This window comes from Amblyomma americanum, chromosome 6, assembly GCF_052857255.1.
Source record: "Amblyomma americanum isolate KBUSLIRL-KWMA chromosome 6, ASM5285725v1, whole genome shotgun sequence".
In the NCBI taxonomy this organism is placed as follows: Eukaryota; Metazoa; Arthropoda; class Arachnida; order Ixodida; family Ixodidae; genus Amblyomma; species Amblyomma americanum.
Window position 1 is genome coordinate 79288168 of NC_135502.1, and position 20936 is coordinate 79309103.

General features: G+C 47.2%; 1 protein-coding gene across 1 annotated transcript in view; it reads right to left on the reverse strand.

Moving 5' to 3' along the window:
- Nucleotides 1-11190: 11190 nt before the first annotated feature.
- The window catches only part of LOC144093772 (cell adhesion molecule DSCAML1-like), a 238465-nt gene continuing 228719 nt past the window's right edge, over nucleotides 11191-20936 (reverse strand). The window contains exons 6-8 of the mRNA XM_077627473.1: nucleotides 20457-20592; nucleotides 16524-16910; nucleotides 11191-14031 (exon numbers count right to left, since the gene is read on the reverse strand). Coding sequence (XP_077483599.1) covers nucleotides 13904-14031; nucleotides 16524-16910; nucleotides 20457-20592 — 651 coding nt within the window. The 3' untranslated portion in view covers nucleotides 11191-13903. The remainder of the gene's footprint in view (nucleotides 14032-16523; nucleotides 16911-20456; nucleotides 20593-20936) is intronic.

The following is a 20936-nucleotide window of genomic DNA, read 5'->3' on the forward strand; positions in this document are numbered from 1 at the left end:
ATGATCGCACAATCTAAACAGCAAGGATTAAAAAGGGAGCAATCTCTCCTCTAGCATACTTCCTTTTATAAAAGGAAGTGCGATAGAGGACAACTCGCTCCTTTTTTACTCCTATATAGGCATATTCGTGTAAAGCTGGAACCCCATGGCGCGTTTTCCGCGAGCGAAAAACGCGACGCGCGGTGGACGCCCGCGTTGCCGTCAACGCGCGAGCACCCGCACGAAAAAAGGGAAGCGGCGCCTTCGCGGCGCGTTTTCCGGGTTGCCAGACAACGTAACTCCCAACGACATGAATTGTCCCTGCTACCGCATATGTAATATGCACTTAAACTTACACTACACTGCAATAGAAATAATCTTAGTGTAATTACACAACGACATTTTTTCCGAAGTATATTTATCAAGCTTAATTTCAAGCAGGAAGAGTGTGTGCGAAACTGCGACTATGTACTTTCTGCATGCCAAGAGGCCGCTGGAGTGTCGGGCGCTTACTACAGAGCAGAAGAGGCGATTGCTACTGTTAAGAGGGATGCTGATTCTGAAGCAAGACTGCTTTCTCCATTTTCGATGAACACGATGCGCGCACGAAACAGTAGCACGTGTTTTTCACGTGCGCGCCGGTTCTGCAGAGCGAAAAAAAAATGCGCCGAAGAGGTTCCGTCGAGATGCGCAGAGAGTAGGGCCATCTAGTGGCAAAAGCAAAAACCAAAAATGCCACGTGACCAAATATCACGTGACTTACTTGAAATTTGATTGGCGGACGCGCGCGAGGCGTTTTTTTCTACTCCGAGCAGCAGCACGCGGCGGCGCGATTTCGTGCTGGGCACGCGTCAGAACGACGCGCGCGTCCCAGTATCCGCGCGTCTATCGCGCCTGAATCGCGCCATGCGGTTCCGCCTTAAGAGTGCGGCGGAGCGCCAGGAATAGAGAGCCAGCGTAGCAAGCATTCGGAACTGAACTGCCCGTGTTGTTGCCCTGGAAGTATAATGGCGCATGCCCACAAAGGTGGATTGGCCATGACCAGGCGGTGACTGCCAGTTTTGTCGATTGGAGGCAGCAGAAATGAGATGGGACGATAGAAAGGAGCAACAGATTCAGTGACAGACATGGTTGAGTGTGGTAAAGGGGTCTGATAAGCTTAAATTTCGTCGTAGGTAAAGAACTAAAGAAAAGAAAAACGGAAATACGAATACCAAAAAGAAAAGCAAAAAAGACCGAAATAAACAATTGGGAAGAACGAAATTATGATGGAAGACTTTCTGACACTAGCGAAAATTTTGGATGACACCAAGGCGCTGGCTGTGAGCGCCTCTGCGGTGTGGCCTACCTGGGCGCTACAAATATTTCCTGCTAAAAATGTGACGTGCCAGATCTTACTTTATTTGCTGCGGTATTGCAGGCTGCTGCGCATTATGCAGGACAATTACATGACGGAACCACTGTCCTATTATCACTCCTATTGCTTGTGCTGACGGAAGATGACAGTCGCCTAAACGAGCAGCATACGTCACGCAGTTAGGCACGCAGTGCTGCGCTTCGCGCGAAGCAGTGGCTATAAAAGCCTTCGCTGTTGCCGTCAATGAAGCAAGACAATTGATCCTACGTCAAGATTCTTTTGATCATAGCCGTGTAGCAGTGCACCATTAGGGCACTATATTTGGCAACCTATACGCAAACACACACCATCAGTCGGATCCTTTCACTGAGAGCCTGTGACATACCCGAAGCGTAGTCATTTGCAAACAATCACCGGCTTTCCTGCACTAAAAAATAAAAATTGCGACGAGTGGGCAACTACGTCGTGAATAGCAGAACTCACTTCACTTGCAAACGCGCCTTGGAGATAATAATATAGTATGGAAGCATCACAATGCCATCGCTTCATATAAAACCTAGACCGCACGTCTCGCTGTAGCTAAAGTAGAACCCAAATAAAGCTAAGGAGAGTAATGTTGTAGGCCAGTTTGTCGTACATAACGACTAAAACCGCGTCAGACACAGGACGGAGGCAGGCGACAACACAGGGCGGTACTTGCAACTTAAAGTTTATTTATAAACATCATGGCCTTTATAGAAGATCGCACGTTTGACCCTATAAACTAAGACAGGATGAGGTCAAAAAACAAACCAAAACAACACAAAATCAGGCAAATTATGATCAATGAGTTAGACAGGCAGAGCAGAACGCTGCGTCTAAAAATCAACGTGCAGAAAACCAAGGTAATGTTCAACAGCCTAGCAAGGGAACAGCAGTTCACAATTGGCAGCAAGGGCCTGGAAGTGGTAAAGGAATACGTCTACTTAGGGCAGGTAGTGACCGCTGATCCGGATCATGAGAGGGAGATAACTAGAAGGATAAGAATGGGGTGGAGCGCATATGGCAAGTTCTCGCAGATCATGAGTGGCAGTTTACCAATTTCCCTCAAGAGAAAAGTGTACAACTGCTGTATCTTACCGGTACTGACCTACGGGGCAGAAACGTCGAGGCTAACGAAAAGAGTTCAGCTTAAGTTAAGGACAACGCAGCGAGCCATGGAAAGCAAAATGATAGGTGTAATGTTAAGAGACCGGAAGCGGGCAGAGTGGGTGAGGGAACAAACGCGGGTTAATGACATCCTAGTCGAAATCAAGAGAAAGAAATGGGCTTGGGCAGGGCATGTAATGCGAAGGCAAGATAACCGCTGGTCTTTAAGGGTAACGGAGTGGATTCCAAGAGAAAGTAAGCGTAGCAGGGGGCGGCAGAAGGTTAGGTGGGCGGATGAGATTAAGAAGTTTGCAGGCAAAGGGTGGATGCAGCTTACAAAGGACAGTGCTAATTGGAGATACATGGGAGAGGCCTTTGCCCTGCAGTGAGCTTAGTAAGGCTGATGATGAAGAAGAAGAAGATGATGATGATGAAAGGACGGCAGCCCACATGTGAAAGTGAAGCAGTGAAAGGGCTCAGCAAAAATGACACGAGTTGCACAGAAAGTTCCGAAGCTTGAAAGAAGACAACCGCACGTGGAAGTGATGACATGAAAAGGGAAGAAAAGCAACCAAAAGGTCACGTGACAAGAAAACACAATTCTTTTGGAGTATGGAGACAGAAGGAGAGCTAAAGCGCTTCGCGGGGCTTTTTGGTGATGCATAGGTGATGCACAGTCTGTGTACTCGTCTGAAATAAGGAGTGCTAATTTACTATCCTAAAAAGAAAAACCAATATTCACGCCCTCAGGTCGTGTCATTTCACTCCTCTTTGCGGCATTAAGTTTCAAATAAGACTGGGCAAAAGGCGCCGTTAGAAAAACAACGCTCCGGCGATATCCACTATAGTGTCGCGAGCTCGCGTACTTCCCAATCTAAGAGACCGCATGGCAGAAAGCTCCGATAAAGCAGTGCAACGGGGTTGTGCAGTTATTGGAGTAACTAATTTTTCAGTCTCCCCATGCAATGTTCTTCTTTCAGCCGGAGCGAAGATAGAAAACGCCTCTGAATTAAATTCATTGGGGCGTTGGAGCGTTGGTGCCATCGTCGGTGCCCGAGAGGAACCGAGAGAAGGAGCGCCAGCATAGGAGGAGGAGGGAGATGTTACTTTTCTTTTAGATTGCCGAGGAGTTTAAATCCAGCTATGTGTCTGGCGCCATCTCTCGAAGGTTATTCAATGCTATCTCACAGTTCAATGTTTGCGGCAAAAAGACGCTTTGCTATTTGAGAACACCTCTCACAGATGGCGCTCCTATCCAACATACTCTATATTGAAGCCCTGGAGGCGCTAACTGCGAACACGGTTGCGTCGGGCACAAATCTTTGAATGAAACCAAAATTACTTGAACCAGTCTACTGGGTCGCCTTGAGCTCATGGTATGTTTATTTTTTCCGCTCTGCAAATTGTACCGGTGCATAAACTGCAGACACACGGGAGCTGTTCACTTCCTTCAAATTTCATGCGTACGTCGCGCGTTCATATTATTTGCTTTGTACAGCAGGCACGGTTGTATTGCAGTGATCAAGCTGCACGTATCATCATTGCCAAAGACACGCGAACGAAAGCAAATTTTTTCCCCAAGCGCCTCCACAGCAATCTACGTTTGTTGGCTGTCAGCATATATAAATCAGTTTTCCGTAAGTCGTTACACGTTAGAAAATCATTTTCTTCTACTTTTTGTAATGAGTCTATTACCTTTCTGAAGGTGTAACTTTCTCAGTAACCTTTTCACTTTTTTTTTCAGTAATGCACTTAGTAGTAACCAGTTGATTTCTATTCTGAAAACAAGTTGTAACCACCGGTATAACTAAAATAACCTTAACTTGGCGAGAAACGCCCTAACGCTAGCGCGGAATATTCCTTCTCGATAGAGAGGCAATGCCCAGTTTTCGGAAAAGCTGCCCAGTCTTCGGAAAAGCCGCACGTACAAGTATGTCCGGTCATGCAAGACCGAGCTGCCGGCATCTGACCAGCCAGGCTTTCCGCGGATCCCATTCCTTTGCGACAGCTCAACGGAATGTCGTGTTTCTGAGCCTGAGCTTTGTGCCCTCAGAGTGGAAATTAAGAATCGCGGCGCTTTGCGTAACTACGAGCTGGTGCGCAAGATCTTCGTAATTAGCAACTCCACGCTTGCCTCCAGCGCGCACGTCGAGATAGTCTTTTTTTTTATTTTAAGGTGAAAGCCTTTAATGGCTCATCGCTGTCCGTCTGTCCATCCGTCCGCGAAATCTCTCACACTATGACGCCATCGATCGCATAACTGTTATAACCCATATACTCTTAGCAATTACTAAGTAATGGGTGATTAGTAATTAGTCATTGATTAGTATTTAGTAAGAATAAGAATAAAAATAGGAAAAAGTAAAAGTAATGTAAAGATCTACTAGAATTGAAAAATAAAAGAAATAAAAGACAAAAAATAAAAATAAAATAAAACACAAAAATAAAACACAAAAATGCAGTGGCTACAGACGCCGTGGAAAAAAAACGCGCGTTATAGATAGTTTAATGCTTTTGCATTCCTGCACGTAAGCAGACATAAGTGCTCTCAAATCTTTTTCTTCAGTGTCGTTGCATGTGTTAAGAAACGTGGAAAAAGTACTGATGGAAACTGAGTGAAACACATTACAGGTGAAAGTTAACGGCGTACGAATTGCAACGTACAAAAGATCAAGGAAGCGACGCCGACTCATTCTAGTCGGTGTGTATACACACACACACACACACACACACACACACACACACACACACACACACACACACACACACACACACACACACACACACACACACACACACACACACACACACACACACACACACACACACACGCACACACACACACACGCACACGCACACGCACACGCACACGCACACACACACACACACACACACACACACACACACACACACACACACACACACACACACACACACACACACACACACACACACACACACACACACACGCACGCGCGCACGCACGCACGCACGCACGCACGCAGAAGCTGAAAAGAAAAGTGCAGAGCCGGCCAAAATATTAGAGAGCATGATTCGAATTGGAAACTTTCTTGTGCGCTCCGTAGAGAAGGTATGATTGTTCCTTGGGCTCGTACGCGAGCGCACCACCGGCATATGCTAACGTATGTATAAAATATTTTATAATTTTTGCTACTTAAGGCGCGAGAAGTGTTTGATCACTGGAACAAAGGCCGAGAATAGCAAAGCACTTGAGCGAATCCTGCAAGAGGACCCCACATCGGATGGGGAGATAATCAACCGGGTCTGGACTCGATACGCGGGCGACAAGACAGCGCCCCCGCTTATTCCAGATAACACGGGTCCTGACAACCCGCAGCTCGATGCTCCGTTCACTGAGGCAGAGGTCTTTGCAGCAGCCCGCTCGTTCTACAAGAACTCCCCTTACAAAAGTTTTTAGACAGTCTGTAGACTGTCTATAGACTTCTGTCTATAAAATATACAGATTCTCTATAGAAAAACCCTAGAGAACAGTCTACAGGCAATACAAATCTTATAGACAGTCTATGGACAGTCTATAGATTTATGGCCACGCACTTTTAGTAAACTTTTGTCTATAGACAGCCTACAGACTGTGAATAGACAAAAATAAATATCTATAGGAAGGTAGTAGTACCCATAAGAAGTCTATAGACTGTCTATAGACCGTTTTCGTAGGGGTTGGCCCCCGGGCGTGACGAAAACACCAGCACAGTCATTCGCAACGCGGGCGACAAGCGCATCAGGGAAATGACGAAGTGCTTTACCGAAATCTGGAACTCCGGTTAAATTCCTCGAGCGTGGAAGCACGCGGAAATCGTCCCCCTACCCAGGTCCGGAAAACTCTCTCATCTCGACAACCTTAGACTTATCTCACTTACCTCGTGCGCTGCGAAATTCTTTGAAAGGATTGTGCATATCCTCCTCACCGACCACCTCGAGAGAGAGGATATGCTCACGGAGACCATGTTTGGATTTCGGAAGCACCTCTGCTCACAGGACATCATGTTGCAACTGAAGCAGGACATTATAGACCCAATCTCCTCCTAGAATGAAGGAATAATTCTTGCAGCTGACATAAAGGGGTCTTTGATAACGTGAGCAACGCGGCCTTCCTCACGTTGCGGACACAAAACATACTCGTACGTGAGGAACTTTCTGACCTCCCGTACAGTCACCGTTAGCGTAGGCGGTCTCAAGTCGGACGAGCGCTCTTTTGAACCGAAGGGCACTCCGCAGTGTTCCGTCATTTCGCCCCTGCTCTCGTGATGATCCCTCTCGCCCGGGAGCTAGCCAACCAGCCTGGCATCCGACAAGCTTATGCACCGAAGATGTCCCGTCTCGACCACCATCGTGTCGTCGGGCGAGGAGGAAGAGAAACTGCAGAAAGCCATGGACACCATCGAAGATTTTGGCCGGCGGAGTGATATGAGTTGTGCCCCGGACAAAACGGAATACATAAGCGTACACAAGAAAACCTTCAAAAGACCACCAATCCGCCTCTACTTCCAGGGACAAGAGCTCCGGGAAGTCCAAACGATCGGACTAACTAGGAATGTGGATCCAGAGCCACGGCAAACGACGACAGACAATCACCAAGCTCAACATGCGACAGACCAGATCTGTACCATGACACGGCGCGTCACGAACCGACAGGGCGACCTCAAGGAACAGGATGCACTCTGCGTCGTGACAGCATTGGTGATCCCCAGGTGTACATATAGTCTGTCCTTTCACAATACCACCAAAACTGAGGACAATCAAATTGAAGCCCAAATTCGGAAAGCTTACAAGATCGCTCTAGAACTCCCAAGGTCTGCCCCACTGACGCCATCCTGGACATGGGAGTCCTTCCCTCACGGCGTGGTTCTGGGCCCGTATTCTGGAAGTGGTCCCTTCAGTCTCCGCTGAATGAGTTGAGGCCCATGCGTGTCCAGGATGCTATCGAAGCAAATCGGTGGGAGCTTTATGTAACTGACGCGATCCGAGACGGGGGAGACGGCCCTTGATAATAATAATAATTTGCGAATTATTACATAAATAATAATAAGGAAAGTAAAGACGCAGTAAATGTGGGAGTCTCAATGGGCACTTACCAGGTATATGATGATGGGGAAACGGATGGAGGAGGGAATTAAAGAAGGAAGAAAAACAGACGCCGTAGCGGAGGTCTCTGGATTAATTCGAGCACATGAGGTTCTTTAACTTGCGCTAAAATTGCAAAAGACACGGGCGCCTCTTGCGGGCGCCTCAGTGCAAAAGCGGTCGTTTTTGAAGAGACAACTGACAAACCCTGCTTCTCGAAATTGTAGCATGGGTGCGTGCAAGCGAGGCCCTCTCCATCCACCTCTTCGCCGCTGCTCTGCGGAGGAAGCCACCCATTGATCGCCGCTTGCGAGCCTCTCCAAGTTTCCCTTGTTGACGTGCCACGCTGGAAGGAATAAACCGCCTGTGCAATCGTAAAACTCAGTGAATGACTCTTATTTGCTAGGGCGTCATGGCGCTACTCCAACAGGCTGGAAGAAGCTTTGCAAAGGGCACTAGATCGCCAACGGAGGTGCCTTGGCTGTGAAGATCCAGCAGCAAGTACAACCGCAACGTACTAACGGCAAAATGGAGGCAAAAATAAATAAAAATCGGAGTGTACACTTAAGCTCCACCATAAGTGTATGATGCGATAGCGTGATGGGTTAATTCCTATATATGCAAAAGGTCATTCTCTACTTTACAATCATGAATCGCTGGGAGACCTCATACCTCTCCTGGCGCAGTGGTGAACCGGTTAAGTGATGCTGCACTGCCCTGCGATGGCAGGTGCTCCTAGCGGTGGACCTCGTGCGACACAGGTTGCTCTTCCCGAGCGACCAATCATTAATTTAACTGCCACCTGCCCCGGTGGGCAGTTTGCTCACTATCAGGTTGTGATGACGCCGTAAAGTCACGTGACCTAGGTGGCCCACCTACATCCTAGGTTGCTCTCTGAGGACCACCTGAGAAAGCCACGGCCTTGATTTTTCACTTGCAACGCTGACGCCGACAACGCTGACACCGGATTTTCTGGTGAACGATTTCTGTTAGTTTTTTTTATTACTGGCGTCATATTAGTGTAACGAAGTGGTCATCATGGGCAGTAGCATGTTTTTGTATGTAGAATACCTATAGTGTACGATAAACTGGCATTTACATTAGTTTGGGGTCGCTAATTGTGGGTACGTACAACTCTCTTATGCCTCAGATTGTTCAACAATATTACCTGAGCTAATGAGGCGGATATTGTCTGCTCATTCACGAATACATAGCCAAACATATTTTTATTACTAAACGTGACCACATTTGCACCTCCTGTACACATCTCAAGTGAATAGCGCCTGCTTCTACCACATTTTACTTTGAAGGTTTATTTCCGCAACTAGGTGTTGCGAGGACAGGCAGGAAAAAAGCTGTATAGACAGCTTGAAAGGTATGGGGGGAAGAGGCTGCGAGGTTTTAGGCATTGTCTTTATACCTTGACGAATGCCCTCACGCCACGTTTGTGTCTAAACTGTTGCCAGCACTCATCCGTTCAAAAGAAACATTTTTTTCATAACAAACCATCTTAGCTGTCGATATAGACTGACATAAGTTTATGTATATATTGCTAGTTTGGTTTATGACGCGTTTAACGTCCCAAGGCGACTCAGGCTATGAAGGACACCGTAGTGAAGGTCTCCGGATATTTCGATTTCCTGGAGTTCTTTACCATGCTCTGACATCGCACAGCACACGAGCCTCTAGACTTTCGCCTCCGTCGAAATTCTACCGCACCAGCCGGGATCGAACCCGCATCTTTCGGGTCAGCAGCCGAGTGCCATAACCATTGAGCCACTGCGGCGGTTGCATATATAGTGTTTGGTAAGAGCAAATTTGGAATTAATATTTTTAGCAAGGTATAGATGTAGTCGAGTTGGCGACTCATGATAGGGTCATTTAATTGCCAAAGACACTGGGAAATACACCGCCTTCTTTTGTATTCTGCCTCCGTCCAGAGTCTTTTGAGGTTGTCTCTGTTATGGTGTTATGGAATTAATAACGTGCAACAAAATAAGACGCGCGGAACAGCATGGACAAACTACAAGAGTTATCGCACACAGATGAAGATCGTAACTGCCGCAACGAAGTAGTCAGGTTCTTCCCGAGAATTTTTATTTTTGCAATTTGAAATCGACATCAAGGGGTATGTTACCTTTGAGAGCTCCACTCACTTATTTACAGCATGCCAGCACTGTACTGCTGAGAGCGCTACTTAATTTACGAGCGGGCTATGGGTCGAAAAAAATATTCCATCGTGCATGCGCCTCCGTGCGGATTGAGATTTACTTTGCCAGCCTACGACGTTGTCTTTGTTACGTTGGTTAAATATGGTAGTTTTCCTCTCATACCTGAAAAAATTATATCGAGCCCACGGGGCAGCGGTGAATGTAGCCAACGCTCACCAGAACGAGCCAAGAGGGAGCTACTGACAGAAGTTAGCAGTCCTGTTGTTATATTAAGCAACCTTTAAAAGCTCTTTGTCTAAAGAAACTGTGCCTGCAGATTAAAGTCGCACCGCTTTGTTTGTGGCTGTGAATTTAAGGTCAATAACTTTGTACAGCATACATTTGTCTTACCCATGCTGCAGCGGATCCGCAGCACGCGTGCTAACTACTTTTTAGGCGTGTCCACGTTTCAAAGTAAGTGCATGATTTAGTGACTGTCTGTTCATGGCGTATGAGCGAAGTAATATTTGTTGCCGACAATGGTCAGCAGATTGTGTGAAACACTGCCCGACTTGGTTTTTTCAGTTAATGATAATGTATTTTATTGTAATAATTTGGATCCCCTTACACAAAGGTAAAGAATTTTTCCGATATCTTCGAGACAAATGTTCAACTAAGAATCATCACTGTGTATGCAATATTAAGGCAGTACTTGACTTTCCCTTTATCCAGCAACTTGGTAATTATGAGCAAAAAAGAAAAAAGAAACCGGTATCTTTGTCGAAGAAAGGCTTACTGCTACAGGCCTTCTCCTTGAAAAATAATGCGTCTTTTTTTCCTTGCAAAGGATGCCCTATTTATAGAGTAACAATCACAATTTTTTCCGTCAACAAACGATGAATATTCGGGTTTCTTCATTTGTTTTTGTTTAGCTCTCTCGCAGAATTAAGTAGCAGTTCCAGAGAGAAAAAAGGGAAACTTTATGAAACGGGCGGCATGGGGCTGTTATTAAAAGATAATAACTGCAGCCTTGTTTTGTACCGTTCAAAGAATGAGGTCACAACGATGCGGCATTGGTGGGTCTCCCGCATTTCTGTGTCCATTTTCTGTCGTCCTGCATATATTGGGGCTCTTCCTCCTTAATCGTGACTTACCCTAAGCTGCATCTGTATTCCGAAAGGGCATAGTGGTTGGCGTGAGGCGGACCCTATGATAAATCTTAGAGCCCTCTGCCGGAGCAACTGAGCATTGAGCATTGAGCAGTAAGAATTGAGCAGTACAGATAAAGCACACACTAGAGCAGGCACAGGCGCTATGAAGATTTACGGAGTCGTCTCTCTAACCCGAGATGCTTGAAAATGCTGCTTTGGATGCTAAAGGAGCACATGATTTCTCTTCTGTTTGTAAATGACGCGAAGATCTGCTGACATCGGCGCCGCTCCCACGGCGTACAATGACACGAGACAAGTGTGTGAAGAACAGTCCTCTTTATTCGCTCATGCCTCAGTAGGCGTGGTGCACTCTCTCATGGTTCGCTGAGCGTCGGAGGTCGGGACGCTTCTTTCGCCCAAACTCTGTTGTAGGCTGTCAGTGAGCTTTAAGGTATACGGTTTCTCTTTATGTACATATGTATAGAGTAGCTGCCTGTCGTGCCGCGAAAAGTAAGCGATCTGCAGAACCGAAAAAATATATATCTTAAAACTCCGGCTTTGCAGCGTCGAAACGGTTTAAGTGTGCTCGAAGTGTGCACCTAACGGCACTGCTTAGTTTGCCCCTTTTAAATGGACTGCTTGGTCCCACGGGTTCCATTTTCTGTGTTACAAGCTGCCGTTAAAATGAGAACCGTTTGTTTAATTTTATTACGAAGTGAATAACTCTGAAACGTGGGTCAGTGTGAATGCTTGTTTGTGTACGGTTGATACCAGAACACAATCTGCGATGGACAAGACGCTGAGTGCAAAAAAATTGTGAAACGTCTGGCATGCGCAGAACTAGTTCTCAAGGTGACCGAGATCTATTAAAACAACTTTGACGTTGAACAACTCTACCAAAAGCGTCTAGTACGGCGCCTGAACTACACAAAGAGCAAGGTGAGATTTTCTTATAAGAAAATGACGCGAGCAGCGCGTTAAACTTGCGAGGACAACTGCTTTAAAAATACAGTCGACGGGAACATGGTGTGAGTTGTAGCTGAATTTTTGAGAGCAATATGTCTCTCCTTGTTTATTCAGAGTGTGCGGCGCTTTCTATGAAGTTAAGCGTAGTGTAGAAATACGCTGGACACTGCTCTCCAGGAGCGCGCCTTGCGCACTGCTTTGCGCAGTGCTTCGGCAACGTCGTTTCGTGGCCTTACAGTTTGCATTATCAATGGCTAATCACCACGAAAACTGAGAAATTCAAGAAATGAGCGTAGCGAGACATTTCAGCATGATGTTTCTTTGATGTCTAGGTAGGCCCCAGCTAGTCCGGCATCAAAGTAATAGTTATAACTCATTAAAACTTGGGTACATTGCGCTTACCTCGTAATTCGAAATAAAAAAGAAAAAGAAATGGACGTAAAAGCTACACGAAACAAACACGAAGCACAGTCTCTCCGTCGAACCCTTTTGGTTTGACCACGCATGCGCAAAGATCTTGCTTGCCAGTATAACTATAAATCAGAGCTCCGAAACGGGTAGTGCGCTGTCATCAAGAAGCAAGGGTGGAAGCGCAGCAGCAAAATAAAGGTGTGTGCTTCGTATTGAGGTGATGGGGAAAAAAAAGTTAGCCTTCAATGTGTGTAAAATAGCTGAGCCTCATGAAAAGCTGTGGTTACCTAACAAATAGCAGCCTGTTATCAAAATACTTGAATAATGCTGCCTTTAATTCTAGGTAACTGAATGAGGTACGTTAGGTACTCCATGAAGCTACTGTGAAATCCTGTGTGTAGCCGAAATATCCCTAACAAAGGGGCTTGTCGCCATCAAATAAAAAAAACTATCAGACTGCCTCTAAACAGTCAGTTGGTATCGGAAGCAAGCCTTTAAAAATTCTTTTTTTCTTCTAATGGCGCTGACTGTAAGAGACCGTTTGTTAGACTTAGATTCCGACAAGTTACTGGGGCATTCAAATCTCGACGTCTCTGTATTAGCAAATGGCGTGGTGTTGCAAGGAAGAGAAGACCGGCTGCTCGTGCTCTGACGTCACTGTACTGCTTCGTCACGCTTTGCACTCGCGCATTTCCTTCCTTGCGTGTACGCATGTTCGCTCGCTTACGTAGGACGCGCCTTTTCACCGCTTCATCGGGCGGCACGCCTCGTGTCTTATCCGGAAGTTTAAGTCGAATGACGAAGCTGGTTCATTTTGCTGTGAAGTGATGATCAGGCGAGCTCCGACATTCGTCTGCCGTCGCTGGTCGAGATGCGATTACAAGCCGCCGTGTGCCTGTTCCGGAGAGTCGAAGGGCTACGGGAGCGAGCGAGCAACCGCGGCTGCGAGGAAAGAAAGACGCGCATGCGCAAAGCGTGCGCCTGGACAGTGAGGATCGCAGCGATACAGTTCGATCGGTGCCCCGACATGTTCCGAAAACGACTGCTGCTAAAGGTGCATCTAATCTTGGCGGTGCGTTCTCCTATGATCCTCCGTCCTTCTTGTCGAAGATGTGTTAGCAGGACAAGGCCTGTACACTCTAAACACGAATGCGCTTATACGGGGGTAAAAAGGGAGTCAGCTGTCGTATAGCGCACTCCCTTTCATAAAAGGGTGCGCGATACTCCCTTTTGTGTGTTTACTCTTTTTTTACTCCTGTCTGTTTAGAGTGTATAGAGCGGGAACCCGTGTGACGAAGCAGTCCATTGCTCTTAGCTCGCGGGTCCAGACGACGCGTTCTGTGTTTGCGCGGAAAGCTGGTGCGGTGAAGTCGCGAAGGGACGACGCCTCGGGAGGTGCGCGCGCAGGACACCGTGGCGGCTGGTGCAGCTGATGTTGGTGGTGGTGGTGGAGATTGTCTTTGAGGTGACTTTTGAATCTTTAGTTTTCTAGTTTAAGTACACTGGAGCTTCGTCGTGGAGCGACGAGCAAAGAGGCGGACTCGCGTTCTATAGCGCAGTCTTGCTCGGCGCTCTGCCATCCACGTTGCAGGTCCGAGGCGTCTTCAGAGTCCGTGGCCGCATCGCGCGGCACACAAGAGAGCCACAGGTAAGCGGTATCACAAATGCGTCCTTGCCGCCACCGCGGACCCGCGTAGCGCTGGCAGCTGCAGCAGCTGTAGGGTGCAGGCGACCAGAAACAGTAATGTGACTGCCGGTGCTGACAGGGTGCTTGAGGCGCCCCGCACTGAAAAATAATACGGAAAAATAAGTAGCGTCAGTGAAACAAAGGAACAGTATGCATATCGACTCGTAACTTTTTTAAATTTCCGCCAGCCAATCGATGCATTTTTTATTACTAGGACCAGCCGATCAGTCAACAGTCTACATTGGGTATATGCATCTAGATTGGAGATCGATTTTATCTACTGCAAATGGAAGACTTAATGGTGTCAGTTTTCTCGAGCAGTGAAGATAATGGATGCATATCTGGGTACTTGTTGGTCAAGACCTTGCTGGTCAAGACTCTTCCCAAGGCCGGAACCTTTCATGGGTCTTTGCGTGGGTTGCGATTACTGTTTCCTGTTGACTGTTCAGTTTCTTTGCAGGCCTAAAAAAAACATAAATCGGCTCGTCTAGCTTTCAGCTACGTATCCCAAAGAATGTACAGTACTCACGGATTGAAATAGGACATTCGGAGCGCGTGGCCGTCGCTTCATGGAGCGCCGCCCGTAGACGCTCATGGAACCAAGGTGGTGCATTGTGGTATGGCGCGAGAGGGAGAACATCTACAAAGCAGAATTGTTCCTTCCAGTAGCGAATGAGCCGGCCTGTGGTTTACCACATGCCTGCGTGGCACTGCAAGGCTAGCGCTCCGAATGTCCTATTTCAATCCGTGAGTACTGTACATGCTGACCGAGAGCACACTACAGAAAAAGCGTGAGCTGCCCATGCTGCTAAATCACAATTAAGCACCTCTGCTAATTTATACATAAGGAGCACTGTTGTGTTTTCGTCTGGAACTTTAATCCAACATGTCAGCAGGCACTGCGAGGGCACAGTGCAAGCATCCGCATCTGGGGAACAGGAAAGAAAAGCATGAACCTACACTCTTTTTTTTTTTCAGGCGAACATTGACTGCTCATGTTTTCCTCTCCTGTTTTCGTTAACGGTCGAGCAGTATAGGGCGAGTGAAGGTAGTGGGGAGGGCTCCGCATTTTACGCGGCGAAAAATACTCTACGCGAAGCATTCATGTCCACGGCACAGGCACGCATTAGAAGCGATTGATGTAACAGTACATTACGAGTGATTAATGCACTACTATCGGGTTTTCTTAATCTGCCTCTTTACAGAAGTCAGCCTTTTATTTCCAAGCCCTTCAGCTATCAACGCAAAGCTCGATTCAGAGTAGTTCATATGAGGACGCAGGCGCAGTTACGGCCGATGCAATAAGCATCTGTACTGGGCCGCCAGCTGCGCATACATAAAGTGAGTTGCTTTTCTTGACTAGCCCCTGCGGTCCCACTCTTATATACAGCTTGAACGCCTACATTGCAAGCGTAAAAAAAAAGAACAGCCTGAAAGAAATGTTTAAAGGGCGACTGCATCGTTTTTTGTGAATTCCGCACTATTCAAGAATTCACATCTATAGAGGCTGTAAGTAAAGCATACGAAGTGCTTCTGCGCTAGCACTTAAAATAGTGACGTCATCGACGACTAACTTTTGAGGACTCTCCTTATTACATCGGAGGAGGGCAGAAAAGCTCGGTGCGACGTCACGGAAGGTAAGATTTCAAACTTCCGCTGCCCCCAACCACATCCTGGCGTGCTTAGTTGGATGCCACCTAATAACGCTCGAAGGTGTTTGCCTTCGTTGGCATAGTTTTTTTTTTCGTTGAAAGCAAGAGCTCACGCGTTGGAAATGTACTGGTAACTTCGATGACGTCATGGTGCACCCTCACCTGGAGCTGTGCGCTGCGGCGAAGCTTGATGGCCCTCTCAATTTCAATCGGCAATTCGCTTCACCATTTCAAATGCTATTCCGAAAGGATTTCGCATGTTTTACCTGCAAGTTTGACACATTCGGCCTTTTTAACCTCGTCGATTTCTAAAACATATGCAGTTGCCATTTAAGTCAATTTATAGCTGGAAATGAGAGGTGCTTTAAATTTACGTGACTTACCCTTCTAAAACGACACTTAAATGGGAAACCGAAGGGTAAGGGCTCCTTTGAAGTGCATGATCTGCAAACCTACATTTATTTCGACCGACTGATGTGTATGCTACCTTCTTGCGCATAACTTTTTCATAGTTACGTTTATAAAGCTAAACTTAAGGCACGTTCTTGCTCTTATTTGAGATGTGTCTAGCCACCGTGCTGCACGCTTCGAAATAATTGCAGCGGGCTTAAAAGCAGCCGCTGGCAACTAAGTTAGAGCGCGAGTCGACAGTTTTAGACGCGCGTAGTTTCACTTCTGAGCGCTGTAAAGATAGCACAGTGATGGTAGTCCTCGCGCTCGTAGCGTTCGCTCCACAGCAAGCAGTAGTGCTATGTGGCGAAGGAACCGCGGTCACTAAAGGCAGGCCGTCACGCTAGCCAGTGCAGCGAGACCTTAAAAAACACTCCCGTTTAAAACACGTGCGGAAAGAACATCCGCATTTCCGCGCACGTAAGGCGCGGTTGAAAGGACGATTACAGAGGGGGATGGGTAAAGGAAAGAGGAGGGACCGTATCGTGCCTCGGCTCGTGTTCTCGCTGATGTGGAGTCCGGACTTCTGGTGGCGGCCCCCCGCGGAGGAGCCGAACACGAGCTCCTCGTTGCTCATGGTGTACACGCGCGAGATGGTGGCGGTGCACTTGAGCTTCATGTTTCCGCCCCGGAAGTGGTCCTCGGTGAGCACGAAGCGCAGGCCGAGCGAGGCCGTCTCCAGGCCGTCGGCGTGCAGCGTGGTCGAGTACTCGGTGGCGCCGTCGCGGCCGGGCTCGGCCACCGGCACGTCGTTCACGAACCACCGCAGCGTGGCGGCGGGCTTGGACTTGGCCGAGGTGCAGTTGACGCTCACGGTGTCGCCGATGCGGTACTGCGCCTGGCCGCCCGTGATGCGCGGGCCCTCGGTCGGAAGTACTGCGCACAGGCACGCGTGCAGTCGCGCACAGTGTTTAACTGCAACGCGGCACACGGAGCTTAGCTGCAGTGTACAGTGTAATACCTTGTTAACATGCAACTCCAAGTTACCGTGTTTGCTCGCATAATGAATGCACCCCCCATTTTGACCGTCAAATATCAAAAAGGTGCGATTTATTCCCCTTAGCTTTATGAAAGCACCCCACTCTTTTCGCACAGTTTGTTGCTGATGGTAGTGAAAGCTAGCAGGCGCCTTTTTCTGACCGCCGGAACAAATACGCTATACTATAAAGCTCCATCTGCCGGATGTGACGAATAGGATATGTCACCTTACGGCACGAACAAACTGTAAAAATGTTTGATTGAAGAATCCGAGAACCTAAAGAAACCAAAGCCGGTCGCAAAAGCGTTTCTCTGTTGGATCTGCCACAACAAGGATTTCAGAGAGAGCGACTTGTTTGCAGTTGGTGTTCGCGCTGAATGCTGTGGGTTTTCCTAGAATGACCTCTAGTTGCGCTCTCTTTTTGCACAGCATCCTGGGCTGCTACGCGAGTTATACGTGCTGGTTTAAGACAGAAGTTGTGCATGACGGTCTCGAGCACGAAAATTAGGCTGGAGAGTGTATTTTTTTGTCTTATTTTCAAGGTGAGTAGTACTGTGTGGACGTTTTATTCGTGAGGCCTGTTTTATGTCCCGTTTTTCCCGCCTAATTTTTTTTCAGAATATTTTGCCCCTCGCAATGAATGTATACCATCTAAAATTTTGGTAGATTTCTTGAAAAAAATGCATCAATTATGCGAATAAACACTGTAAAGCCAGCATTGTGCTGCTTTCCGCCTTCAGCGAGACGTGTTTCTTCCCACCACCACTAGGGATCTAATATATAGTCCCCGTCGTACCGCACATATTGGCGGATACACTTAACGTGACCGAAGCCTTGTATCATTCCTACTATCCCTGGCGTTGGAGGCATTTCTTGTGTCAGTGTGCCGACTGTCACGAGAGTAGCCAAGCCGCAAGATTTTGTGATATACCCCTACAAAATTTTTTTATACTGTCTATAAACTGTCCATCGATTTCCGTCTATAAAGTCTATAAACTTTCTATAGAGAAACACCAATGAATAGTCAATACAAATCCTATAGACAGTCTATAGACAATCTATATCATTATGGCCATACACTTTTCATAGACATTTTTTTGCGGATATTCGATTGATTATAAAAGAAAAATGAAATATCTACAGAAAGGCAATAGATTCTATAAAATGTCTATAGACTTTCTATAGAGTATTTTTATAAGGGTAGGGCCGGGTTGATCGCTGCCACTCGTTACTCTTGAAATGAAAATGGCCTGGATGAATGTTGCTGCTGCCCTGGCGTTCAACAAGGTCAGCGCACTTGTTTCGTCGACGTATGTCCGTTTCAGCTCTACGGTTATTTAGGCTTGGTAATTTCTTCGGCGCAGTTGTCGCCTCTTCCAGTTGAGGCGTATTGTGAATCCTAGAGGATTGCGTAGCTAGAGTACTCTAAGCTACGCTGAAGAGTAGCTACGATACGCTTTACTACGCTACGCTGCACTACGCTAATACTGTCGCACGCTCACGGCGGGCGCAGGTCTGTTCCGTATGCTTTGGAGTGTAATGAAGGACATGCGCAGGTCGATCCACATTCCCACGTTTATATGTCCCTCTGACAGGCAGGAGCCACAAGAAAATAAAGGCGATTCGGTCCTAACCAGTGGCCTTAAATGCTATATCTTTCGGGCGTAGCAGATCAAGTTCAATAGATAGCTTTGCAACTCAACACTGAATAGTCTGACGTTTGGGCAGGACTAGAATGTCTACGGAGAATGTAGGTTATATTTTTAATTGAATGAAGAATTTTTACTGTCACTCAGTGGCGAAACAGTGCTCTTTGACGGCTAGCTTCCCACTGGCCTCTTTGCACGGACAAATCGGTTCACGGTACAAGCCCATGACAAGAGCGCATGCGACCTCCAGCCGCTTACAATGCTGCGCAGCTCCTCTCTCACTCCCGGCTGCTAGTTATGCAAGGCATAGGCGAAGCACAGCACGACATCTGCCAATCAGCCCTTGTAAACAAGCGTTTATCCTATGTACACGCGATTTTAGTGCGACAAAGTGCTTGCCATCCAAGCACTTTAGCTGATTAATCGCTGCCATCAGTTGTGTTGACACGAAAGCGACAGAACGGCATTCTATAGTTGTCTCGTAGTGGGAACGCAAATATTCTTATAGTGCGAAACTATAGGCTGGCATGTTTTACGACATGTTTTTTAATCAGATATTTCTCGCGAAGAGATTCGATTTTCTTGTATTTATTATTTTACTGTTTTCCTGGCGAAAGCATTGTGCGCCACGAGTTAGTAAAACTTGGCGCACTCCGTCGTTTGCTTGGCAAGCCCAACGTTGCGCTAAGTGATGTTGCGTAAACGTCGTTAGTTTCCTTTCGCAACGTGCATTGTGTGCGCGCACGCAAGCACATGAAGGGCACCAACTGTCGTCTAACTAAATGACCACAACTCGCTACAAGAGCTCACGAAACGCAATAATAAGAAAAAAGAAATATATGAAGGGTAATCGAAATCGAGCTCTCTTTTGACACGTGCAATTTCCGAGCATTTCGAAACGACGGGCCGTGACGGACACGTGACGTTTGTGTTGGGAAAGCGTTTATAGACGTGGAAAAAAAATCGCGCTGGTATCGACATCATGGCTGCAGTCGATATCGACCGAATGGGAAGAAATAAAGCCAAGCATTTTGGCATTAGACAGCTTATTTGGTGCAGGAGCTTGGGCGAGATCGACTGATGTTTGTTTCTGCTCTCGGCGCCGATAACGTTTCTAACGTTTCTTTTTTTCGTTTTCAGCGTCGCGTTTTTGGTGGTAGTTAGCTCCGTGCAGTACACGCAGTGTCTTACAGGTCTGAAGTAACAGCATGAGCGTTCCCAGTGAACAAACTGCAACACCAAAGTAACCTTAAGGTTTCTTCTTCAACTCCTTCCACCAAAAACCAATTTTTTTTTCACCCGAACCGCGCCGTAATTAGGGAAGGGATAAAGGAGGGACTCATAGAAGGAAAGAAAGAGAGAGGGGCCGCAGTGGAGGTCTCCTAAATAACTTCGACCACCTGGGGATCTTTAACGTGCACTGACATCGTACAGAACACGGGCGCCTTTGCGTTTCGCCTCCATCGAAACGGGGCCGCGCGATCGAGTTCGAACCCGGGTACTCCGGATCAGTAGCCGAGCGCCCTAACCACTGAGCCAGCGCGGTGGGTAACCGAGATAAAAAAACGAATTATTTCGCGAAAAAGCAAAGGCCACACAGACAAGTGCTGGACAGATTAGGTACTCTGACTCTACGATTAGTATCAGTGACCATTGATGCTACATGTGACGCTTTCTTCGCATGATATTTCTTTCGGATCTCAATCCGCAATGTTTACGCGCTAAACATGCGCCGACTAGTCTTAGCTTTCAGCTGCAAGGGCACTGGGTGGTTGTGGTGTGCTGGCAACTTGCCTAGCACGGCCATGTCCTTCTGGCCGCCCACAGTGTCGAAGGAAGGAGCCTCGGCGGACACCTCGCAGCGGTACGTGCCGGCACTGTGCAGGTTCACATTACGCAGGTACACCGACGTCCGCCCCGAACGTGCCAACTGTGGGAGAGGAGGAAAAAGGAGGAAAAATTCTAGTTAGACCAGCTGAAATGACGCAGACACAGAGAAGCACACAGGACGACGCTAGTCTACTATCGACTGAATTTATTTCACTGAACGCCACACATATACCGGGTGCTTCAGCAAACATTGTCAAAAATTTTCAACAATCGCTTTTTTGGGCTAAAAATATGGCTTTAGCGGCATAGTATTACCGCTGTTGGCGGACACAAGAAAACCGGTGAATCCACTTCAGTAGTAAACTGGTTAACTAATTTTGGATAATTAATATTTTAACCAGTAGAGTTAGGTACCTATTTGTAATGAGAGATTTGTAGCCGGTC